Below are 25,403 nucleotides of genomic sequence, written 5' to 3' on the forward strand. Positions count from 1 at the left end.
GATTGAGTGTTGTTAATATTTGTTAGATTTGTACCCAGCCTTTTTTTCCTTGAAGAACTAAAGCAGCTTCCATCTTTCTCCTTTCCCTGCTCTCCATCTTATCTCCACAACAACCCTGTGAGGTAGGTTAGGCTGACAGTCTGTAACTGGCCCAGAGTCACCCACTTGGCTCCATGGCTGAGCGAGGATTGAAAGACGGATTGCCTGAGTCCCGGTCCAGCGCTTGTATCCGCTACACCACTCTGGCTTGGCTGTTATGGCTTGCACAAGTTCTTGCTTTCATGTTAGTCTATTCCCTAATGATGACTGGTGTCTCTAAGCACACAGAGGAATTATTTGAATCCCGGCCTGATAATATTTATAGGCAAACACAGGTCTACACACAGACAAGAAGGCGCAAGAGGTTTTCGAAAGTCTCTGATCTGGCTCCCCTGAGCCCTTGTGCAGGAGCACTTTTGGTGACACAGCTAAGACATCTGGGCAACTAGATTGTGGGAGTGCGTCCTAGTTAATGTAAGTCATCCCTTCTAGAAAGGAATCCTATTCTGTTAACTTCACAAAGGTCAGGGTCCCACACCTGTGTGAGTGGAACCGTGCTTGCTGTGGAACTTAACAGCATAGAACATGGAAAAGCCAGGCTGGAGCAGACCTGTGGTCTGCCCAGTCCAGCACTCAATTCAAGCAGGATAGGTGCCAGGTTTGGTCTTCCCCGATTCCTCAGCAGCTGGTGTACACAGGCACACCACCCCTGAGAACAGAGGTAGCACACAGCCAGCAAGGCTAGTAGCTATTGATAGCCTTAGTTAGATACTATTTTTGACTTAGAATGCATGTTTAGATAAGAGAAAGTCCTCCAACTGCCAACATTCCCCAGTTAGTATCCTGAGAGTTGTAAATCACCCTGAGAGCCATTCAGAGCAAAGTGGCAGTATAGAAACTTAAGTTAATTTCACTTAATCAATTTCTGTCTAAGCATGAATAAGATCTTGCCTTCAGAAATTAAAGAAAATTAATGGAGCTAGAGTGTTTTGTATGAATTCAGTTTATAAATCATTCAGTGGGGCAAAGACCATTACAAACACATTCAGAAACTGATCTTTCAGCTCTTCAGTAAGGTTAGTAGACTTGTTCCACCGAAGTTCCTGGACAAAATCCACAATGAGCGCATGCAAAATGCACTACAAATCTAAACCAGCCACATTCTGATTTCACGGTCCTGGCTTTCCTCCGATGAATGCTGGGAACCGCATTTTTTGTGCCGGGCACTCTTAGGTTTAGAGAATCATAGGCACTTCAATTAAATTGATTTGAAACTTGTCAAAAGATGCAATGGAGATTGTTTCCCACTTCACAGCCACCGTTATAAAAAAGCTACTGTCATGCACCCATGTCCTTTGTTGGTATCCTTTCCTGTCAAGTGGGTGAAGTCCTTGTGGAGCTTCTTCAGATGAAAAAATCTCCATTCAATGCAGCGAACGTACGCGAGTCAGAACCGAGCGCTCGTTCTGCGTCTGCCACGTCTTCAAATGTCGGACTCAAAGGCCTTAATGAGAACATTTTGAGCATCTGCTGCTACCTCATTTAGGAAGCTCTGGAGCATGTGATAGGTGGTTGCGTAGGAGATCCCGCCAGCTGCCATGGAACCAAATACGGGTATCGTGCTGGCCAGGTACTCCAGCACCATCAACGCTCCACCAGCAGCCTTTGTTAGCATCTTCACCACCAGGTCCTTGGAGATCTCTTTGGCCAGTGGCGATCTGATCACCTCTTTGAGCTCCTCCACAGGCTTATTAACCTTCTCAGCCAGCTTGGTGAGAGACTCCTTGTCCAGACCAAAGTTCTGACAGTATTCCGAAAGAGACCTAATCAAGATAGTGACATCGCAGACAACAGAGAGGCCCGGGATGGGCGCAGTGGCCACTACACATGAGATAGTGGCCAGCTTCCAGACCTGTTTCTGTAAGGTCTTTTTCTTCTTCTCTAGGATGCCTAAGGAGATGTTAGGCAAGGCCAGGAGGAACGCGTGCCTCTTGTGCTTTGGAAGCTCTTTCTCTAACGTCTCCTCTAGCTTCATGAAATCATATTTGTTCAGCTCCCAGCTGGAAAGGAGAAAGACCTGGGGAGCAACCACTTTTTCAGCCACAAGGCACTCTTGGCAATTATTTCGGATCTGCGTCAGTATCGCCTCCTCATTGTAGGCTCGTGGCCGACGCTTTTTGCTGGCATCCAGGTCTGCATCCACTTTGGATCTCACAAAATAGAAGTGCTTGCCAAGCCGTTGAATCTCACATGCCAGGCGAGCATGGTTCGACTTGAAGCGCTCTGAGGCAATGAGAATAAAGAAGTCATAACGGGAAAAGTTTACCTGCTCCAGGTAAGTGCTGGGCTGAAACTCTGGAGTGCCAATCCCAGGGAGATCCCACACCGTCACATTAGGGTGCCTGGGATGTGAGTAAGGAGTGGGCACTTTGGTGGTCTCCACCACCCCGGTAAGAGCAGATCCGTTGTCTTCATCTCCCAGACCCCGAATGGCATTGACAAAGGAGGACTTGCCGGACCCAGACTCCCCCGTCACTGCAATGTCCAGGCAGGCCTTCTCCAAGGCCTGCAGGTTCTCCATAATCTTGCTGGCTGCTTCCGCCATTCTGCCTCCCTCAAGAGCATTTTCAAACTCTGCAATGTCCTCTTTGGTGATGATGTCATAGTCTTCTAGGTAACCTGACATTGTGAAGCCAGCAGGGAATCTGCAGAGTAAGGAACCCTGTGTTAGTATGTAAATTGGGCTGGACCTGCAAATCGGGAGCTGCTGACAGATGGCAAGATGCTTCTCTTGCTCTGGGATGCAGAGTTTACAATTTGGAGAGGAAGTGAGTTACGGATGGCTTGTGATGCTCAGCTAAGGAGTGAACACTTGCTGAAACAAATCCATAGTTGTCTTCAAGGGGAAATCTCGCTTTGTTTTGTTCCATTGCAGTCAGCCTCAGTTCCCTGGGGATTCTCTGAGAGAGTAGCTTGCCCTGTCTGGACGAGGGAGGCCTGTCTCGGCTCACTTTAGCCCTACTGGGCCTGGAGTTCCCCAACTGAAGGTCGTCTGCATCTGGGTGACAGCAAAACAAATGCTTCTTTTCCCAATGCAGGGGGAGCGATCCCGTGTTGACTTTCTGCACTGCTCAAAACTGCAGCACCTACTCTCTTTTTTCACCTCCATTAATCTGCCTGCTTCTCAATCTTGTCAGGACTGCACCCTCAAAGTACAGGTAGCACCTCAAAATCAACTGACCTTCCCCCAGCTTTCATTCCAGTCTGCAGTTCTTTCGCCCTTCCTGCTCCTCCCTAAAAGTCCTAACCATTTTCTTTTTCTTTATTCCATTGCCCAGTCTCGTCTTTCCACCTCCCATGTCTTTTTGGAAACTTTTAAAACTCCACTCCCTCTATTGCTCCCTCTCCCTTATTCATTATCAAAACGAAGTTAATAAACCTAATTATCACAAGGTGGACTGGGGATTGCAGTGAGGGTGCGAAGCCCTAGCGCACAGAAGCCTTAGGTATTAACTACTTGCATGTTTCAAGTCCGTGGAGAACAGCCCCTCACAGTCCGCAAGGGGGCACTTTTATTTTAACTTAAGGCTGGACGAATTTTGTCAGGGGCAGGTTGCTGGGTCTGAGTGTGGCAGGCAGAAGTGCAGGTGCTTTATGGCACAATCGTATGCATGTTTAGAGAGAAAGTCCTCCCAGCATTTCCCAGCTGGGAATTGTACGATTTTTCTCCTGTCTAAGCATGCAAAGTATTGCACCTTTGATTGATTAGATGGGGTCTAAACGTTCCCTGCTGTTAAATGTTTAAAGCTATAGAAGTTGATGGGGTTCTGTGACCGGAAACGCAAAGAGTATTTATTATGGACAAAGGACCCTTAGTGTTGGGGAAACAGCCTTTCTGAATAGCCACACACAAATTTCTTTGAATTGCTGAAATAGTTTACAGAACAGTGTGGAGGAGGAACCAAAGCACCAGACTAGAACTAGAACTGCAGAGCCTGTTATCATGGGATCATATGCGTGGTTTTTACTACTGTAATGCCTTGTTTTTATTCTATTTTCTTTTCATCTTGTTCGGTTCATCACTTTGGAATCTGCTTAGTTTTGGAGTGGTAAATAGGGGAGGATTACGTTAAGTGCCTTAGGTTCCTTGTAAAGACAAAGGTCGAGATGTCATAATCACAATGACGAAGTTATATTAATGATTAATCTCTGTCCCTATGAACAGCAATAGACTGTACTTCTGGAACGCTTTAGAATGGTGATGCCCCTTGGTGCTTTTCCCTCCCACCGACATCGACGCGGCTCGCCGGACAATAAGCGCAGGCACAGAACTGGCATCGACCGGGACTCTCTCCCGCCCCTCCTCCTCCTCGCCCTGTCCTGTAAGCACGAAACGCCCCCCACGACCCGGCCCACGGCCCGAGGCACCCTTGCGCGGCGAGCCAGCCCAGGGGGCCAGGGGAGGCCCGCCCCGGGCACTGGGGTCCCCCTTGCCTTGCAGGGGCAGCTTAGCGACGCAGCCCCGTGGCAGCACGCCTCGTTCTGCCTGCTGGGCGAAACGGCGCTCGCCCGGGGGACACTCCGCCGCTGCCCCCTCCGCTCGCTGCTCGGCGCGACTGCCTCCCCTGCGCTCTGCCTACCTTCCGATCAGGAGGGGGGCTGCACCGCGACGCCTCTCCCCCAACCCGCTTTGTCCCCTCCCAGCTTCCCCTCGACCTCAGTTCCTCCTGACGCGCGTCGGAGCCTGCACTGCCCTCTGCTGGCGCGCCCGCGTGCATGCCCTGTGGAGCCGGGCGCCAGCCTGCAAGAACCTGCCGCTGCTCTGTAACCATGTGGGCGGAAAAAGAGGGGGCCTCTGCTTATTTCGGCCAGGACTCGACCCGACGCTGCGCCGCCAGGATTGTGGGGAGAGGCAAGGGTGCGCCTGTGCCCGTCGCAGCCCTGGGTTCTGGCCCAGTCACCCTCCCGTCTGGCCGCTCCCCGCTCCGCAACCGGCGATCGAGCCCGGCTTGCCTGAGGAAGAGATCTGCAGACCGCGAAAGCTTGCACAGTTGGGGGAGAGGTGTCTGAGTTATTAGCAGCCTTTTTCTGTCCGCGCGGCTGCCTTTGTGCGTTGGTTCGTTGTAGCAAATGGACGGACGGTTTTGTTGAGCTTAGGCTGGCGGGCCAAGTGAAAGGAAGCGTGTGAGGAAACCTTAAATAGGGTGGAGGCGGGTTTTAGGCGGATCATATGCATGAACAGAAAGTAAAACTGAAAAGCTACATTGCTTCTTCTGTTTTAAAGAAGGAAGATAAGGGGAGCAGCTGCATAAAATATGTAAGTTCTAGAGTCTAAGAGAGGTGCACGTTGCAGTTTATAAAAAGGGAAATTATATATTTGATGCTTTTCTGGGGTGCCAATTATTTATATAGTTTTTAAATAGCTGTTATTTATGGAGGCTAATTGATTCAAACGGCAGTTCGCATGGCCGGCTGGGAACAGTAGGACTATTTCTGGCTAAACTTCACAGGCGGGCTGCATCCTTAGTTGATTAATTGCACGGGCTTTCATCAATGGGTGGATTAAATCTGTATATATTTGCAGCAGAGGGGAAAAGTTATTCCCTCCCTCTCTATATATAATGAATTCGAACTCCGGATGTAGGTGATACTGTAACTGCTGTCCTGGTAAAGGTGTCATCTCCTTGCCCCTCATACAAAGCGGACTGCCATGATTTAGGAGCTTTTAGTCCAACTGTGCATCATACTTCGCTTCCTGGGCAAGTTGATTTAGCCTCACCAGCTTGCCTTCTGGGAAAGCAAAAGTTCTGTGCTTGGCCACACTTACCCAAATAACTCCATTTCGAATGGGCAGCTTCCCCAGCAGCCATTTTGTGAGAGCACTTAGACGCTTCCTCATCGTTTCAGGTGTGCCAAGGGGCTGAAAAGGCTGGGGACGACAGGTGTACCTTGTCAGAGGATGGAACCAGGGGGCTTTGCTCAAAACTTAGGGGGCTGCAACACGAAGGCTTGTCTGTCTATGAGGTGCTGTGATAGAGAAGAAGTAGATGCACTTTTTATTTTAACTTTCCCCACTCAAAGGAATTGATGGGTGGACAAGGAAGGATTACGTCTTCACACTGTTCATGTGTGGAATTCGCTGCCATGATAATAACCACTGGCATATGGTTTACATGGTAATGAAAAACAGATGCAGAACTTCAGAACATGGTATTAAAGTCTGGGCTGATGTCCTTTTAGGAATGTGGCTGATCTCCCGAGAAGTGTCTTCCAGTGGACTCTTGGAGTACTTGGCCTGTACGTTGCAGTTTGGGCCAAGGAATTATTTTACAGACTTTCCATTGGCATTGTGATTGTGTTGATCCTGTCCTTCACCATCCCTGCCTTATGGAAAACCACAAGCAGTGTGGATTTTCCTCTCAGGACCAGTGAGGATGCAGTTGCCATGGCAAACAAGCAATGGTGGAAGCATCCAGGCATCAACAAAATCTTGAAAGATGCCTTGTTATATCTGTCTTCCTTGCTATCTTCCTATGAACCACGAACTATCGAAAACCTCTTGAAGCATTGTGAGCAACTGGGTGGTATGAAGCGCGCACTCTACACATGCTTCGACTTGGCCATTGAGATTTTCGTCAAGGAGCCTCTCTTGGTGCAGCAAAATGCCCGAATGGTCATCCTGTGCGATGGCCGCCCACAGAGTTTCTTGCCGGCAATGGAGACTGTGAGATTTTAGTGTGTATCTTAAATAATCAGTTCCACCATGAAATCCGGGAGTTGACACCTGCGATGTACCTCGCCAGGATGGCGGTTCGGAAGGAGCCATTGAGCATCGATGATCTGCAAAGAGTGAGGCATCGCTTGCAGTCCTTGGCGATCCTTTCAGAGGAATTCGCAGGTTGCGTGGACTTTGCAGGGCAAGTTTGCCAAGGAGCCACCGTGCGTCCGAGGCAGCGCCCGCATGGCCACAGACTGTGGTGGAGAGGTAGCAACGTTTGTTTCTGGGAGGGAGGAAAACGACATCAATGTCTATGATGCACGGGATGGCACCATCCTCTACTGGGTCAAGCTGTCAGGTGTTTGGACTAAAGCTGCATGGTTCCTCAACGGGAACCAAGCTCATGCATATACTTGTAGAAAGAAGCCCTTGCAGCTGGAATGAGGTCACAGATGAGGCTTTCAGGCCTGTCGGGCTTTGCTGCACAGGGCATGTATTGAGCATGTGAGAGTCCTCACTCATGGGGGTCTGCGGGGGCTTTACATGACACCATCATCTCTCAGGTCTGGTCCTGTGCTTTCCAAGCATTTCCAAATGACATTTTAGCATACTGGACTTTTAAAATTTATTTTTTAATTTTTTTGCTTTCGTGCATTTCCGCAAGTGTGTTTATATCACAGGACCGCCTTGTGGTTGCATCTAAGGGAAGGACAAAACCATGAGCAAAGGAGAAAACAGATGGAAGACAAAATGGCAAAATGCCCCCCAAAAGCTTCTAAGCATCCAGCCAAAATTTAGGAGCACACAGAGCCATCTTCCTGAGCTTGAATGTTCAGGCACAATGCTGAACAGGGGTGACTGCTTGAGTGTTCTCCCCATGTACCTGTACTAGACAGACACACACACACCCTTCTTGCTCACGCACACAACACAGGCTCAGAACTCGGGTCAGCTGAACAAACGGCTTGCCAGGGTGGAGAGGAGGGGCAAATCTTGTGGATATGGGCCATATAACTGGATATTAGTCCTTGTTAATGGGTCCGAAGGAAGGGGGGCATCAAACCCTTCTTGCTTTCTTGTGTCCGTTGGCAGGACTACAGCCAAAAGGTGCTTGAATGAGTTTTATTGAAGGCTTCCCTGATTACATGCACCAACAGTCTATTGCAACTCCAACCAAAAGGGGGAATTAATACTCCGTAAACAATAGCAGGCTGGACTGGACCCATCAAGGAAGGATCTTTTCCTCCCCAGGAAATTACTGTTGCCTCCAGGAACACTGAGTGATTGGTCCGTGATCCCAGGGTGGCTGCTTCCTCCCTCAACAGTTGCTCATGCCGGCTTGTCTCTAACGCGCAACGCCGTTCAAACCCCAACTCTCCCTTGCCCTTCGCAGCAGGACTAGCTTGTCGCGGATTCGGTCCAACTCGGGGCTTGCCAATAAAGAGAGCAAGGAAAGGCTTTCTTTCGCCCAGGAAACAGACTCGACCAGCCCGGAACCCGACTCTGCGCCTGGCCAAGAGCAGAGTGCGCCTGTTCGTGACCTCTCCCAAGTCACAGCCTCCCTCGCGCTCCGTTCTGGCCTGCCCTTCCAGGCCCCTGGATTTCTTCTGGCATCCTTTCAGCTTGTCCTGTGCATCCTGCTCCTCCCATCCTTCTTTTATCCTACCTGTTTCCCCTTTGTTCCTTTCCTAGGGGGTTCAGTGGACTCCCTTCAGGTAACTCCCTTATTATTGGCCTTTAGACAGCGGCCAGAAGCTACACAGTTTTCCTGAGCTTTTAGTGACCGCTGCTGTCCACTGCTTTTTTGAGACTTCCTATATTTTATTGCAATGCAGACATTTTATCAGTAACCCTATAAAAATGTAATAATTCATTTTATACTTTTCTTGTGGATCATCTGCCAATAAAAACCAGGCCTGTCAAAAAAGGCCTCCTGGAATAAATACATTTTCAGGAGGTGCCAAGAACTATGCAGAGTTGGTGTCTGCCTGGCTTCCAGAGGTAGGGAATTCAATAGAAAGGGAGCCACCACAGAGAAGGCCCTTCTCAGGGCAGATTCTAACTAGGCTATGGGTCCATGTGAAACATAGAAACAGAGCGTGTCAGAAGGGGTCTCCCGGGCCATCTAGTCTGACCCCCGGCTCCACTCACAACATGCCCTCCGGGGAGGCCTCGCCTGGGGATCGTGCCCTCCCATGACCTCAGTGACCAGGCAGGCTGCTAAGGGAGAAGGCACTCTCTCAAGTATCCTGCTGCCACATTGTGAGGGATTTCCACACCAGCAGCAAACACTTAAAGCTGGCTCAGAAGCAAATGCACGGTGCGGTTCTTGCAGCAAAGGGGTTTCACATGGACTTATTTTATATCCAGAGCTGAACAGCATTAAAGTCCATGCAGCTGAAAACTAACCTACAATTAGCGTTGCCAAGCTTTTTTAAAAACTTGCTTCCGTGATCTCACTTTTAAGAGCAGCTAGTTTGGCAGGCACCTCTATGGTTTGAAAAACTGCCATCCCCTGTTGGCACATCAAGGGGTCCTTCCAAGATGGAGGCTTTTGGGCATTACTAATTAGAAAGCACTGCTGTTCCATCTTTTTTCCATTGATAGGCTCTCTGCAGTAAGAGAAAAGATGGCTGTTGCTGTTCCACTTGTATACCGCTCCCGCAACTCTCTCTGGCTGGTTTATATTTTCAACAATAAAAAGAGATATACAGTTCCAAATACACTGGAGTGGCTGTTGAGCAGGAGATGGGAGACACACAAAACTCATGACTTGAATATGTGGGGTAGTCATCCTGCAATGTTTTCCGAATGAGGCAAAGCAAGCCTTGTCTGAAACCTGCCATGACTGGGGCTGACCCCACGTTAGGGACAGTGGTCAGCACCATGGGTACCCCTTTTTCAATTCAGATTGAAAGCTGGAGTGGATACACTGCCTCACTGGCTTTGGAGCCCTCGCTGCTCTGGATCCCTTGATGGAGTGGGCAGTGCCTTGCCCCCTCCCCTCTCCAAAACTGCCAGAGGCCACACAAGTGGGCAGGATTGGGCGGGGGGGGGGGGGCTGAGAGTGCAACCAGAGCACACGCCCAATTTCACAAGCTCTTGCCCAGAAGATTGGACACGGCAGGCTTTATGCTTAACCCCTTCCAATTCTGCCAGTCTATGATTTACATAATGGGGTCTTGCAGAGTGAAGTTGATGCTGCAGGGATCCTGTGCAGCAGATAGTGCTTCCCCTGCAGTTCTTAATCAGGATCTTGTTCCAAGTAGCTGGGGAAGGGAGGGGAGGCGAGGGGCGCGGCTTTAATCTTGCGCCCACCCAGCAATCCCGGTGCAGACGGCTTTTTGCCACAGTGAATAGGTCTGGCCTGCCCAGGAGAGTCCCTGAGCAGCGGGCAACGTTGGGTTGCCCTCAGAAGTGCCGTCTTCATTCCTATAACATCCCACAGCTGAAGCTCTCTGGCACTTCACACAATCTATACAAGCAATGAAAAAGCAGACAAATTAAAAGTGTATTTATTATTATTATTATTATTATTATTATTATTATTATTATTATTATTACATTTTTATACTGCCCATAGCCAAAGCTTTCTAGGCAGTTCACAGTAATAATTTAGAAGGTTTAAACAGCTGATAACAGATGATAAAACCAAGCAATACAAGGGATGACGACAGAATGACAGCAAAACAGCTGGTGATCCCCTTCAAGCCCCTGGCTGGCTGAGCAAACCCCAGATTGCTGCTGTGGGGAGGTTATTCCATAGATGGGGGCCACCACTGAGAAGACCCTCCTCCGAGCGGACATCCTCTGGGCTTCCCTTGGAGTTGGCACTTGGAGGAAGGCCCCAGAGGTTGAGGTCTGAGTAGATCGTGGTTGGATGAGGTTACTACATGTGCAATACGCCATAGTATGACTGGGAGGTCTCAGTAGCAGCTGCACCAAGATCCCAGACAGGCGTAGCAGAGTAGGCTGCTGCCAACTACTTCATCCAAGTAGATGTCCGCCCTAGAAGCCGTTGAAATACCCTGTTGAAGGGTGATAGCAGTTCTCCTATGGATGACCCTGTCATTTGACATCTGTACCTTGAGCTCCATTGTTACGGCAACCAAGATAACTTGGAGAGGACTCAGTGGAAGGAATAGTCCTTCAGTATCTGCCCCAACTGCTCCCCGTTTCCCCTCCACCAGGTTTTCTCTAGCCCAATTTACGCATAATTGCATCACTCGTTTTCCTTTGCACAGCAGCAAAATACACACAATGGAACAGGGAATAAGAAAAAGAAGAACAAAATCAGGAAATGACGGGCAATGGCACTCGCATCTGCTTGGTCTCCTCCCTTAGTGTTGCTGTTTGACTTGCCCACAGATGAAGAATCAAAGTTTGGGACATTGGTTGACCAAGGATAAGAAGTGGGCTTCGACTGTGGGGGCTGAGACCCGGAAGAAGAAAGCTGACCAGAGCGCGGGTGTGGCTTGTTGTAGTCGGGGCGAGATGGGACACGATGACCTCGTCCATGGTTCATTTTGATTTCAGCTTGCCTGATGACCTGCCTCTCCCCCTCTCCTTGCCCTCTGCTTGCTCTCTCATTTGCCTTATTTCCCATGGAACCAGTGCAGCAGGCCACAGAAACCGCTGCAACCCCCAGCGTCTTCTCAGGAAGTGGAGTCTCTTCCACGTTTGGGCTTATTCTGGCTAGAAAGCCCCTTTGGTGCTCCGTCAGAGTGTGTGTGTTGGGAAGCTTCCTGTGTGGTCCTCTGAGGATTTCCAGCCAAGATGGCGTGGTGGCATTTATGATCCAGGCCATGCCTGTTTTCCTGTTCTGATGGTTACCATGTAGCACTGGACTTTCTGTGAGGACATCCAGCTGGTTGGGTGTTCCTGAGATGATGGGATGTCTACCTTTCCTGTGTCTTAGTCCGGCAGGTGGGTGACCTTTCCCAGGAGTCATGGAAGAGGATGCACCTGCAAGGAGAATTCAGATATTGGTCAACCACTTGAAACACGCTGCAAGGTGAATTCATGTTATCACATTCCTTTAATTATGTATTTCATTCCACTTCTAAGCTACCCCATAACCCAATGGATCTCTAGGCAGTACAAGTTTATTTATTTATCATTAAGTTATCATTCTGGACCTGATTTCTTTGCTGGTTAAGAGTGTGAGCAGTTGGTAACCTAACCTTGACTGCACTTGGGAATTATGGGTAAAGTAGATTTTGAGAAAGGCCATTTTTAAAGTGGGGTGGAGGTGACCCCAGAGATGTATGGAATGGGGTTGGGGAGGGCAACAAGGAGAATTAGAGAAATCACATTGGAGAAGAGAATAGATTTAGACAGCTGAGTGTAGTAAAGCATGCCTACTTTTTGCTCAGAAACACAAGGGATTTTGTGCATGTTTTGGTTTTGCTTGAGTGGTGTTTTGTATTTCGTTTTATTTTAGTGATCAGAAGGCAACACAGGTTTTTCCCCTTCCTGCCCAAAGCATACACTGCAAAGGGTGACATTTAATGCCCAAATATGGAGTGAGACTTTCTGAACGCCAAGGAAGCATCAGGCAGCTGAGACAAGCTGACCTGCCCAGTCTGAGCAGTCGGTGCTTCCAGTTGTGTCCCCGATGAAGCAACAATTCTGGGCAAGTTGCAACTAGCACAGCGCAAAAGGGGCCAGGCTGACCCAGCCCCATCAATGAATGCATTTGCAGGGCTGTCGGGACTACACCGGGGGGGTGGGGGGCACCTACAGGGTGAAGGCCCCAGCAGGAATGGGGCACCAGGAAATCCAGCCATATTCTGGAGCAGCACACAGGATGCTCCCCGAACCTGATAGGTCCCAGTTATTAATGGAGCACAACCCGAGGGGTTTGCCCAATGCCAGCCTGTAGGAAGGCACGCGTTTTAATTGTTGCTGAATGGGAAGGCTGGTGAGCAATGAGGTACGAACGGGAGCACTCTTGTTGTCCTGGTTTGACTTGACTTGCGTGAATGTGGGCAAAAATTGAGTCACCCATAAAAAGCCGCTAAGCAGTTTCCTGTGCTGTCTGGGTTAGCAGAAGCCCTGACCTCCAGAGCAGCATGTGCGCCACGCAGCAGGAAGCCCCAGGTTCAGTCCGCCTTGCCTGGGTGGGACTGGGGAAGATGCTGTTCTGACACCCCAAAGCTGCAGCCAGCCCATGTGGACTATCCTGGGTGAGATCGGGGCACAGTGTGACTGGGTGTGATGTTGCCAGAGACCAGCAGATGACCCTTCTTTGTGGAGAAATATTTGGGAAGGCCAAACAGGAGATGAACTGAATCGATAAAAAGCCACAGCCTTGAACTTGGGGGAATTGAATGGAGCTGTCATGGGCAGCACGTGGAGGGTTTTCATGGGTAGGGTGGCCATAAGTCAGAGATGACTTGACAGCACATCACACACAGCCTAAATGGCACGTGTCGTGCTATTGGGCAGGCTGGGACCAAGAGCAAGTACTGAAAAGATATGAGAGTAGCCCTTACAAGTCCTGTCTCGAACCAAATCCTGGCACTAAATATTTTGAGGAGGAAAAGCATGATGGTTTCTCAGGTTCCACTTACTTCCAACACAAGAGACTCACCCCTTCCATACTGAGCATCAGCCACCCCTGGGAGAACAAAGAGAAAGCAGAGGGTCAATGGAGACAGCATGCTGGTCCAGTTTTCTATACACAACACTCCAGCCAGAAGTTGGTGCCTGAAACTGAGGATGGAAAAAATGTATTCATTTACAGGATTTAAATTTCTCTCCTGCCCTTCTCTTGTTTATTTATCCCTTGAAGAAGTTAAACATGATGTAAGAAAATGATAAAATACAGTAGCCAGTGTGGTGTACTAGTTAAGAGCATGGGACTGGGACTCAGATGATCTGGGTTCTAGTCCCTGCTCAGCCATGGAGCCAACGTGGTGACTTTGGGCCAGTCACAGACTCTCAGTCCAACCTACCTCTCAGGGTTGTTGTGGGGATAAGAGTGAACGTAGGAGGAGGAGGATATGCCATTTGGAGTTCTTTGAAAAAAAAAAAGACAGGCTATAAAACAAATAAATGAATAAAAGAGTGGAAGGGAAGTAACAGATAATATAATGTGAAAATACCCAGATGAATGCAACATATAAAGCAAGGACAGTCAGAACATATTGATCTGATATTTAGCAGAACTTCCAAATGTAACAAACTTGAGGTTTGCATTTCAAACATCTGTTCTGCTTCAAATATTTATGACTTCACATCCTAATTCTCTCAGAGACAGCAGGTTGCAGGAGCATCTGGACCAACAGCTCCTTGTGCTACCAGTCCAAAGACATCTGTTAACTATTTTCCTCCTTACCTGAGTGTTTGGGGAAAGTAAAAAATTGCAAAAGAAGTGGTGGGAAAACATGGAAGTCGTGGTCTGGATGGCAAAACATTCCAGGAAGGAGACAGTACAGTTGCCAAACAAGATCCTAGTGTAGAAGCACCCTAAGCAAATTGGATTTCTAGATTACAGTATTTGCCACACTAGCTAGGACTGATGGGAACTGTAGTCCAGCAACATCTGGAGGGTCACAGCTCTCCCCCCCGCACGCACGCACACACAACACTGCCATAAGTCTCTGCTAATGGTATTTAGAGAAAAACTTACCAGGTTCTTTCCCTGGAGAATTCCAGTGACTTTGCTCTCCAGTGTCAGGAAAGAAATACGTTGCGGTCACCAGTTCTGGCCCTGCCGTTCTTTGTATTTCCTGAACTGCATTTGCTAGTGGGAAACGTGGCTAAATTTCCTGCACAGAGAAAAGCTTTATGCAAGACCATTTCCTTTTGAAGAGACTTTCAGAAAAGGTGGTAAGCACCTGACGATGGAGGTTGTCCTAAAACTGCAATGAGGAAAAGGCTCGCTCTCTAACGGTGTTTTACCCCAGGTGTAGCACCTCCTTTTCGGTACATTGCTCATTGGCCTTTATTTGCAAAGGTGTAGCAAAGCACGCAGGTTGACTATGGAGTGTCTCTTGTTGGCAGAGTAACTCAACAAAGGCCAGTTGCAGAAAACTAGCAACAGTTCTTGGAATGTGACACTCGTCACCTTGATGGGGCTTTTGCAGAAACACTTCCTGGTCTCTTGTGCTCCTTGACCGCTGTCATGTATGAAATGTGAGCAGAGCTGGGGAATTGTGGCATTAATGCTACAAAGTGTAAAGAGAAAGGGGAAGAAAACCTAGAGGAGAGAATACAGGAGGAGGAAAGGTCAAGCATACTTTGTGACCTTTTTATGAAAATGAAATGAAATAATTTAGAGCAGTGATGGTGAACCTTTTAGAGACTGAGTGCCCAAACTGCAACCCAAACCCCACTTATTCCTCACAAAGTGCCCGCACTGCAATGAAACCTGAATGCTGAGGTTTTAGTTTAGAAAAAACAACTCACAGCCAGTCCAAGCAAAAATCCATCCATCCATCCATCCACCCACCCTTGGCAGCGGACTGACCAGCCATGAGAAAGCTCGGACGAGTCACGGCTAATGTGTCGTGGCTTGTGATGTTACTGCCTGGCACCACCACTACTTTCTGAGCATGTGCATGGCCCCTATGTGCACTGTCATTCGATGCTCGGCTGCTGGGGCCATGCTGGCGCAACTTGGCTCACGTGCCGACACAGAGGGCTCTGCATGCCCACTGTGACACCCGTGCCATAGGTTCGCCACCACTGATTTAGAGCATAGCTTAGCTTCTTAAACCAAGTGTTTACTGAGCACATGTTAACTGGTACTTAAATATTCTGCAACAGATTTTCAGCCTCTATCATTAGAAGAAACCCCAAACAATGCCATATATGGATGTGTGTGTAATTTTTGCTTGCAGAGTTTTCACTGGTGTTCCGGCAGCCTCCCCACACAACCCCAGCCTTGGTGGAGTGGCCGTGATGGGAGAAAAGGTGTTGGTCTGAGAACAAGCTGGATTTCTCTCACAAAAGACTCTGTGGCAGCGAGCCATGCAGGTGCAGAAGAAAGCAAGCCCACAGATCTGTGGTCTGAAATGCTAACATCCACATCTGTTCTATGCATGCACATTTGTTCTTCCTGTCATCCTGGGGGTATGTTCCTGTGTGAACAAATCTAGGTCCTGACCATTTTGACAGATTGGGAGAGTCAAGTGCTAATTTTCCCTGTTCTCCTTCTCTTTCATTGGACACATTGCTGCATCCTGCAGTGCCAATGAATGGAAGTCTAGCTGCACCTGCTTCCTGGTACTCACCAGTGGGGAAACTCACCAATGTGAAAGAAGACAGACGCACAAACAGAACAAAATGACCCGCTCTTCCTTTGGGGGTTATTTCTGAGTGGTGCATTAGGATGATGAAGGAGGACAGCAACGGAAAGGCCCTGACAGGGCTGCATCCTGACCCGTGGAGGCCCAGAACAAAAAAGAGCCCCGTAACTTTGCATGTATCTTATTTAATTTGTACCTCAGCTTTCTACCAATGTTTACAATGGCTTACAATGAATGTTGTTTCAAACAAAATACATTCTAATAGAATGCATATACAGTAGGCCCTTCACATTCACTGGTGTTAGGGGCACAGGACACCCATGAAAGTGGAGAAACCACAAATATCCCTCCCCCAAAAAACCTTTCTTGCTTCCTTCTCTTTCTCTCTGTTGATAGAGATGCTGGGTGGTGGGGCACAGGTGAGAGGCTACGGGAGGTGCAGTGACTGCCAGGCTAGTATGTGGGAGGTCAGCATCTGAGGCAAGACCAGCTGGCTAGCAAGGTAAAGGCCCCAGGCAGACAGGGTGTGACAAGTCCAATACACAGTCCAAGGTCAAGCCGGAAGTCAATGCAAAACCAAGTCCATAGAGACAGGTAGCGTAGTCCAGAGTGAGCCAAAGGTCGGAGAACCAAGGAAGGCAGAACAGTCAGGGAGGGAGGGAGGGAGGGAGGAGCAGATCAGAGGCAGGGCACTGGAGCCAACTAGGAATGGCTTCACCGACATCAGGAGACCTTCAGTGCCAAGGCAGCTTCTGTGGGGAAGAGCTGGCTCTTATATAGCGCTTCCCCAGGGCTCCCCAGGTGGAACTCATGAATCTGCCTCGGGTCTTGGCAGTGGGGCTGTTCAGTAGACCTGCACTCCAGGCCTCTGGTCACCTCGAGACACTCAGCTTTTGCTGAGTATGGGCATACACACAGCCCCCCACATTTATGACACACAGTTTTTAAAAAAAGTTTTCTTTACATTTTCTAGTCTACATGCATCATCTGTGATTCTCCACAGTAGGCTGCAAAACTAAAAAAAAAATCCTATTTAATTATTGATAGCAAACTTGTGAATAATGAAATCCATGAACAGAAAACCTGCAAAAGTCAGGGTATGACAGTAGATGCCACGAGCTTTGATCATGAGTGCCTGGTCTCACACCTCCTGTACTTCCTGCCCCAGGACTTTCTTACGAACACTTTCAGCATCTTCAGCCAGTTTATCTAGGAAACTTGACAGCATCAATTTAGCAATTAGAAAAGACAGAGTCCTCACACTATTAGTCAGTGGAGGAAAGTAAGGTTCGGTTTTCTCCATCACTTTATTTCCATAGTCAACACATTTCTTCACAATGAGATCTGCGGTGACTTCTGCTACCCGAGGTGATTCAATCACAGCATAGAGGTCTTCAAGGGGTTTCTCGGCCCATCTGGCCAATCGGGCTAGGGATGTACCATCCAACTCAAACTTCTTGTAGAACCAAACTACAAACAATTGGAGAAATCGAACATCACAAGCCAGGGGAGTTCCTGGAATGGGACTGGCATTGTTATAAATAGACACCAATGATATTTTCCATAGGAGTTTCTTCAGTTCAACTTTCTTCTCTGCTATGATCCCAGGAGAGAAGCTGGGAAGTCTACGCAGGAATGCTAGGCTCTGCAGGCTGGGCAGATCTTGCTGCAAAGCCTTCACCAACTCAGGGAAATCATACTTGCCGGGATTCCGAGTGGAGATCAGAAAGACCTGCCTGTTGGAGTCCTTGAAGCATGACATGCACGCCCTGCAGTTATTCTTTATTTGTTGAAGGATTTCTTCTTCATTGTATTTTTGGGGATAAGCCCTTTTCATGTTGTTCAAGTCTGCATCCACTTTATTACGCACATAATAAAACTTCTTCTCCATCCATTGGATCATTTGAGCTAAGTCAACCTCAGTGGATTGGAACCTCTCTGAAGCTACAATGATGAAGAAGTCATAGCAGGATAAATCCACTTTTTCATAATAAACCGCTGATGGAAACTCTGTGGATCCTACTCCTGGCAGGTCCCAAAATATCACGTTGGGATAGTTAGGATGTGAATAAGAATTTGGCTGCAAAGTTGTTTCTGTCACTCCTACAGGGGCAGCATCAGAATCTTCCATATGTAGGCCCTGAATAGCATTGATGAGAGACGATTTCCCAGTGCCTGTTTCTCCAGTGATGGCAATGTGAAGCACAGTTTTCTTTGAGTTCTCCAGATCCTGTCCCACTCCGGAAACGTCTTCCTCCCTTTCCCCATCTTTCAAAGACTCATTCAGTGCTGTAAATATCTGCGTATATCCTTCATGGTTCAAGATAAATTCTATTGATTCTTTTACAAAAGCTGAGAGAGTAGTGATCGTGTTCAAAACTGGTTTGATGTATGACATTTCTCCCCTTCAAATAAACGGAAAAAGAAAGGTCAAGGGATATTTACTTGGGTTGGCCACAGGAAAAAGACAACTTCTGGTTCTTTGTCTCCTTCTTTCTCTCTCTGTTCTGTTTCTGTCAATGACTCCTTCCTTTCTTTTCCTTCTTAAAGATGTTTACAACAAAACCACCCCAAAATATATTAATAATGCTACATTGGCTCTAGACAAAGTCATGTTTAGAGAAGACCTACTGAAATAATGAAACTTAATCATGACCTTTCAAGTCCCAGTGACTTCAGTGCATTTACTCTATGAGTAACAGCAGTATCTATGCTGTCTAGAAAATCCAGCTCTTAGAACATCCAGGTCTAGAGGTTTATTTTGTTTTAATTCTCCTAAGTGATATGATAACATCAAGAGAACTATGAGTGTGTTTTGAAATATTAGGTAAACCAATTACTCCCAAACACCTTCATTTGTGCTCCTTGCTTTGGTGAAATGGATAGAACAGTGAAAAACAGTCAAAAGTTCATTTTCAAATGCCTCATAAATTCCTTATTATACAGCTAGAAGCTTTGATTTCAAAGTTAAAGTAAAAACAACAGAATGATGCTGAGAGCCCGGTGGACTTTGGTACATGGCCTGCCATCTCTAGCTGTGCAGACCAAGACTTAGAACTAATGTAGGTTTCACTTATCAACACTTCATTGTCAAGCATCTACTGACAGGTAACTGAGGAAGAGAAGGATGCTGCCAATGCTCTTCCTTGGACTTTCTTCGGCCTCCTCTGGACTTACCACCTAATTTCCAGTCCCTTCAGAAATGGAGTATTAGGATCCAAAAAGATGCTGTTGCAGAATGCCTGCACTCATTCTCCCTCCTGTTCTCCCTCCCAGCCTATGGATATTTATTTATTAGAATATGACATTCCACTGGCTAAAATAGGGTGAAAACTCACCCTGTTCCCCTCAAAATGCCCCTACAGATTCTTCTTCTGGAATGCAGCACATACCTACCTTCTCCCTTACCTAAGAGGGTATATTATTTCTGAAAATGTGCTGTACAGGTGGAGAAAGGTTACTGTGAACTTCAGGTATGGAAAGAGAAGACGATACCGGTCATGCTGCTTGCCAGACTTTAAACTCCTATAAGTAAGGCATGTCTTGTCCTCAGAATTTCTAGGGACCATTGCCAAACCCATCTCTTCTACACTCTAAAAATTCAGATCAGTCTATCGAGCATTAGAATGTTTCCTCAGCATTAGAATGTCTGTCCACAAATGTCCAGTGATAATCCTGGAATGCCGTTCAGCTGACCCATCCTTAATACAGGGCCACAGGAGCTAAGCCAGGGTAGGGTAATGCTCCAGTAGTCCTGAAACCCTGGATCGCAAGTGACTCAGACTTGATTAAGACTAGGCATGGTAGGCAACCAAAGTGCCCACCCATACGTTTTTTTGGTGCCTTCCAACATGGCTTATTCAACTTTTAAAAATTAACATGGTTTTCCAATTAATGCAGACTTACTGGCAGCTGAGATTGCTATGAAATAAACTTCCATTGGTGCTGAAAACTGTGGATGCAAAGGAGTTGTTGAGTGAATTGGGCCTCAGCCCCCACTTCTCTCTTGCACTCAGAAATACGGTAGGTCACCTGTCCTTGGTCGTGTCTCCTGTGACAGCCATTTCATGGTGGTGCCCAGGACCATTTCTCAAATTCCTAAATATTCCTGGAAACTTGCTTGCCTGTGATAGAACTCCTGAAAGACTACATCGCACAGTTCTTCTTCTATAAGGCCTGAGCCATGAGAAGGAGAGAGATGTGTCAGGACTCCAGGAGGAGAGATAGTAGCTCTTGGCAGATCTCACTCAGTCCTATGCATACACGTGTATACTGGAGATACTTGAAGAATTTGTTCCTTATGACTTCTGGTGCAAACTGACCTGATCTGCATCTCCGGGAACTTTGCTATTTCACACCTCCATGAATACTGCATTGGATTTCTTGCCTCACTGTTTCTTTAATCCCCACATTCATTTTAGCATATGGTACATACAGAAATGCATACTTTAAACCATGCTTAATATGTATTTTGATGGTTTAAATATTTATTCAAATATTATTTTAAAAATGCAGCTCTGCTTAACATTGCATGTTCATGCAGAAGCAGGATGAAACAGATGTGAGAGTGATGTGTAGACCTGACATAGCTGGGAAATTGACTATTTTTTCCACTAATAGATATATACAGCACAAAGAGACTGGCTTACCGTTCGTGCCAACGCCTGGCTTTAAGAAGATGAAGAAGCAGAGAGAATTGTTAATTCAGATGGTGGAAAGCTTTCAGCCACACGTTAAGTGTTTGCTATTTCCTGTTACAGGAAAAGAGCCCGAAACCTAGGTCACGTGGAAATTGATTACCAAAGCCCAGAGGTGCCTGAAAATGTATACACATTTTAAGAGATGCTATTCATTACTTTTCGAAGTTGATTGAATTATGGTAGCAATGTGTAGTATGAACTTCGCTCAAAAGATGGCATTAATCAAATGAATGCTAGCATCACCATGTAAGTTTTTAATAGTTTTTTCCTTTCTTAAAATTTGTATACATTTTTGGCACCCTTTATATTTTGTATATTTCAAAATACATGCATTGACATCAGAGCAAGCTGCCCCAGCTGGTCTAGGGCCTCTGGGATACAAGCAGCCAAGCTCCCAGGGAGCGAGCAAACGGAGCAGTTTGGTGGGGGAGGTCCCTAACATTTTCCCCCCATTTGGCTTCTCTTCCCTATTTTCACCTTAAATCCCCCGCTGCACATGGTGGTGCGAGTGATGCACCGAGAGGGCTCCACAGTGGCTCCCTGCAACAACCACAACTGCTGCACACCAGTTCCTATGGCAGGAAAAAGTGAGAGCACCGGAGCAGCGAGTGTCCGCCCTCCGGACGATAAAGGAAAACGAAGAGTTTCTGGACAGAGCGGAGGAGCTGCAACATGTAAGTGTAGTCCAGAAGGAAGAAGAGCAACTGCAAGCTGAGGCGGCAGAACAGAACCTCGAGAGAAGGGAAAATGAGGAAACTCTCTGGGACAGGGTGACAGATGCAGAAGTGCTAGAAAACACTGCACCTGTGGAAGCAGTGGAACTCTCGAACCGCTTCGAGTTGCTTGCGGAAGAGACGTGTGAGAAACCCACTGTAAAAGAATCACACAACACACTGAATAGCTCTTTTTCAGAGACAAAAGGGCAATCAAACAAGGAAAAGGACAGCGAAATTTGCAACAAAAGGAGGAGAGTGCTAGTTGTGGGAGATTCCCTCTTGTGCGGTATGGAAAAATATGTATGTCGTGATGACCCAGATAATCGCCAAGTTTGCTGTCTCCCTGGTGCCAAGGTTAAAGGTACAACCAGCAAGTTCACACAACTCGTACGACCCATGACAAATACCCCTTCCTTCTCTTCCACGTGGGAACTAACGACACTGCCAGGAGAAGTTTTGCTGATATAACATCAGACTTCGAAACTAGGGAGGAAAATAAAAAACACTGGGGCCCAGATAGTCTTCTCCTCAATCCGACCAGTACGTGGAAGAGGAACTGTCAGAGAAAGAAAAATCCTTCAAGTGAATGACCGGCTACAATGGTGGTGCCATGAAGAGAGATTTGGAATCTGGGACCATGAGCTAAGCTTCCTGGAAGATGGACTACTGGCAAATGAGGGGCCACACCTCACACAGAACGGGAAGCAGGTGTTTGGCCACCTCATGAAGAACTTCATCAGAAGAGCTTTAGACTAAAACCTATACGGGAGGGAGATGTGCAGCATAGCATACCATCACCTGGCAAAGACTTATATAATTCAGCAGAGAAAAACCCCAAGCAGGGCCCAGCACCAGTCTCCCAAAAATGTAGAAAGAAAACCAGGGCACAGCAAGAATAAACTTCGATGTCTCTACACCAATGCTTGGAGGTGCCTTCAGCCGGGGGGGGGGGGGGGGGTCGGCCCTGGAGGGGGTGATGGTTGTGGGGCAGTGGTTCATCATCATTTTACATTTGCATACCCCTTGGCAGTCCATTTCCATTAATTGTACCCTTCATATTAGCAAAATGTTTGTAATGAATATAGTTGCTGTAATTTCAAATTTTACATGTTGCAATTGTAAATAGCCCAATAACAGGTCTAAAAGGGAATAGAATAATAAGGTGAACTGACAGCGCATATATATTTACATTCAAAACTCAAAGATACAATGAATTCAAGTAAATCTATCACAGATTACATTTAAAATTACATGAATACATTATATTTCTTACTTTATTAATAATTGAAAAATTGTATTACATTTTGAGATATTTATAAAACACAGAAATATTTTATACACAACAAATGTTTAGTGAGATCCTTGGATTTTGAGGGACATAGTTTTGAAATTAGGTTCAACTGAAATAAGATACAGTCTTAAATCTGGAACTGCCTTCATCTTACTACAGTATTTATTTTTTATAAAGATGTAAGAGACAGACCTCTCAGTCAGCTCCATATTTGTAAATGGCGACAGAAACTTAAGCACCTTGTCCAATAGTTGTTCATAGAGACATAGCAGAGTTGGAAGGGGCCGTGAAGGCCACTGGGTCCAACCCCGTGCTGTTGCGGGACATCTATTTACACCATCCCAGATGGCTGCCCTGTTTATTTTTGAATGTCTCTAGTGTGAGAGAGCCCACGACCTCTCTAGGCAACTGCTTCCACTGTCATATTGCTCTGACAGTGAGGAAATGTTTTCTGATTCCATATTCTCTGCTGATGTCTGCCCAAAAGTTAATAAGGGATTTTTCTTCAAATTCAGCTTTCAAAGTAGCATCAATCGAAAGTTCAATCAATTTCTCTTTTTCCTTGACTGATAATCTGGCAGCTTGGAAGTATTCTTCTTCAAGGGGATTTGTAATCCAGTTGTTCTCTTTTCCATGTTTAGAGAAGGACTGGTGGATGTGTCATACGGAGAGAACAACAGTCCTGTGAGACACTAAGGTTTTTAAGTCTTTGGGAGCTCTAATCTTACTCCTCACCAAGCAAAAGTGACTATCAAGACCTGGTCTTAGCTGGAACATTAGGTCAAAGATTTAACTTTGGATAACCCAGCAGACAAAGTTCTTTTGAGATTTCAATGCACGAATCTGCCTCAAATTTTGCTGGTTCTTGTTTATTGAATGGGCTAAAAGGCTTAATTTTAATGTTTTAAATGGATCTATACCAGGGGATTATTTGGAAGAATTCACTTCTATGGCTGGAGCCAGATGCAGCACTATTGATTGAATTTTGTCCAGAGCGACAATTTATTACTCTGTCATAAGTCTACAGGTACTTCCCGACATCAGAAGTGATCATCTACCCCTCCTTTGTGGCTGGATCTACCTCCTTTTGTGGCTTGGAACACACATTAAGCCCTCAAAACAGGCAGGATGCCATGTAAAGTACTGGAGCAAAGGGCAAAGGAATTCTTCGTGGGAGAGAGTATTGGTGCATACCGTAAGGCCATTAAGAACAATCCAGGTGACAGTGATCCCCTGTCCCCCCTATGATCATCTCATTCCAGAACTGAAATCTTTACTGGTATATGGGGCTAGTCCACAAACTAATCAAGCACAAAGACATTCTAAAGGATGGTTTGACTGGCTACCAACAAATTGTTCCAGGTGGCACACCTGAGAAGTCCTCAGTTGGCCCTTTTATACACTGATCATTAGAGGGTTACATGTAACACATTTAACACTTTCCAATAGGTTACAGAAACAAAAAGTTACAATGGCATGAGCTTTCTCACTTGCTTACCAAAGGAGGAGAGAGGAGGGTGCTATTTTATCGAAGAGGAGGAGGATGGGGTGGGTCAGTGTGAATTTCCCTTTGTTGGAGCTGCTGCCATTTGTCAGGTGCCAACTAGCTTCCTCTGGAGTGGTGCCTGATCAGTGGCAGCTGCATTTCAAGGATGCTAATTTCTAGAAAAGAAAGTTCTTCCCAGACCTGGCCATGTGTCATGATTGCACGATTTAACCAAGTTCTACTTGTTGATTTGTGCATTTCCATGTCAGGTGAAGATTGTTCTATTCTCTACGTATTTTAATAAATGGGTTATTGTTTATATTTTTACACTGTGCATTTTAATGAATTTTAATTGATATTTTAAACTGCTTCACCCAGCCTTATTGTAATATTGTTGCATTTATGGAATCTTTTATTCTATTGTTGATTTTTAATGCCATGTGCACGGCTCAGAGAGCTCTAATTTAGGCTATAGGTTATGGTCTATAAATCTAATGAAGGAAGGACGGACGGACGGAAGGATGTTCCTTGTAAGAATATTTGTTGTTCATAGAAAACTCCTCCGGATCAGAAACATACTCTCACAGTGGTTTCAGAGAGTAACTCCTATGAACCTCCCGAGCCCCTCAGCACAACAATTTTTAGGAATCATCTCCAAAGAGACAAAGAAATTGGAATACGATGATCAGAAGGTGATTGCAGCCTTGTGGGATGATGTATTCAAATGGGGATTACCCTCCCCAAGAAGTGCATAGAATTATTTCCATGATTATAGACGCGCCTCCCCTGCAACCTTTCCTTAGAAATTGCTATGCTTCTGAATGGCCATAGGAGACCAGCAGCCCTGCATCAACAGCCCCTAAGTTGTTCCCAGGCTCTGTAGAGGGTAGCCAGCAAAACCTTAAGAGTCACTACTTGATACAGACCTTGTCTTCTGCACAGCCATATTATCCGAACCAATTCTTGCCTTTCTTGTGTTTCACAGCAGGCAAGCTGGTACCTTGAAAATCTAGACTGGCGCTCTCCTGTGCCCGTTAATATGGGGACAAAATGGAAGTTCCAGCAATGGTCAAGAAGGGAGACATGGATTGTGCCCCCAAAAGATCACCTCTATCCACTTCCAACTATGCCACCCTTAGGGGAAACCACCTTCATGCACCACTTCTTGAGATAATCTCTGCTTCAGAAAGAGAAAA

General features: G+C 46.6%; 2 protein-coding genes across 6 annotated transcripts; both read right to left on the minus strand.

Moving 5' to 3' along the window:
• Positions 1 to 1,024: 1,024 nt before the first annotated feature.
• LOC123017468 (interferon-inducible GTPase 5-like) lies at positions 1,025 to 5,192 on the minus strand. Of its 4 annotated transcripts, none has more exons than XM_044418826.1 (2): positions 5,074 to 5,192; positions 1,025 to 2,744 (listed from the first exon to the last, which is right to left on the minus strand). In XM_044418826.1, exon 2 carries the CDS (start codon positions 2,723 to 2,725, stop codon positions 1,523 to 1,525), a length of 1,203 nt encoding a protein of 400 aa, XP_044274761.1. In that variant the 5' UTR covers positions 2,726 to 2,744; positions 5,074 to 5,192; the 3' UTR covers positions 1,025 to 1,522. The 4 variants fall into 4 exon arrangements, with proteins under 4 accessions (XP_044274761.1, XP_044274760.1, XP_044274758.1 ...); XM_044418825.1 differs by having other exon boundaries at positions 1,025 to 3,097; XM_044418823.1 differs by having other exon boundaries at positions 5,053 to 5,192.
• An 11,375-nt stretch (positions 5,193 to 16,567) lies between these two features.
• On the minus strand, positions 16,568 to 25,282 carry LOC123017465 (interferon-inducible GTPase 1-like). 2 transcript variants are annotated; one of them, XM_044418819.1, is made up of 2 exons: positions 25,134 to 25,282; positions 16,568 to 18,419 (listed from the first exon to the last, which is right to left on the minus strand). In XM_044418819.1, the coding sequence occupies exons 1-2, from the start codon at positions 25,151 to 25,153 to the stop codon at positions 17,156 to 17,158; spliced, it is 1,284 nt and encodes a 427-aa protein (XP_044274754.1). In that variant the 5' UTR covers positions 25,154 to 25,282; the 3' UTR covers positions 16,568 to 17,155. The 2 variants fall into 2 exon arrangements, with proteins under 2 accessions (XP_044274754.1, XP_044274755.1); XM_044418820.1 differs by lacking the exon at positions 25,134 to 25,282 and adding an exon at positions 20,664 to 20,724.
• Positions 25,283 to 25,403: the final 121 nt, after the last annotated feature.

The sequence above is a fragment of the Varanus komodoensis genome, unplaced genomic scaffold (genome assembly GCF_004798865.1).
Source record: "Varanus komodoensis strain SLA01 unplaced genomic scaffold, ASM479886v1 scaffold93, whole genome shotgun sequence".
Taxonomy (NCBI): Eukaryota; Metazoa; Chordata; class Lepidosauria; order Squamata; family Varanidae; genus Varanus; species Varanus komodoensis.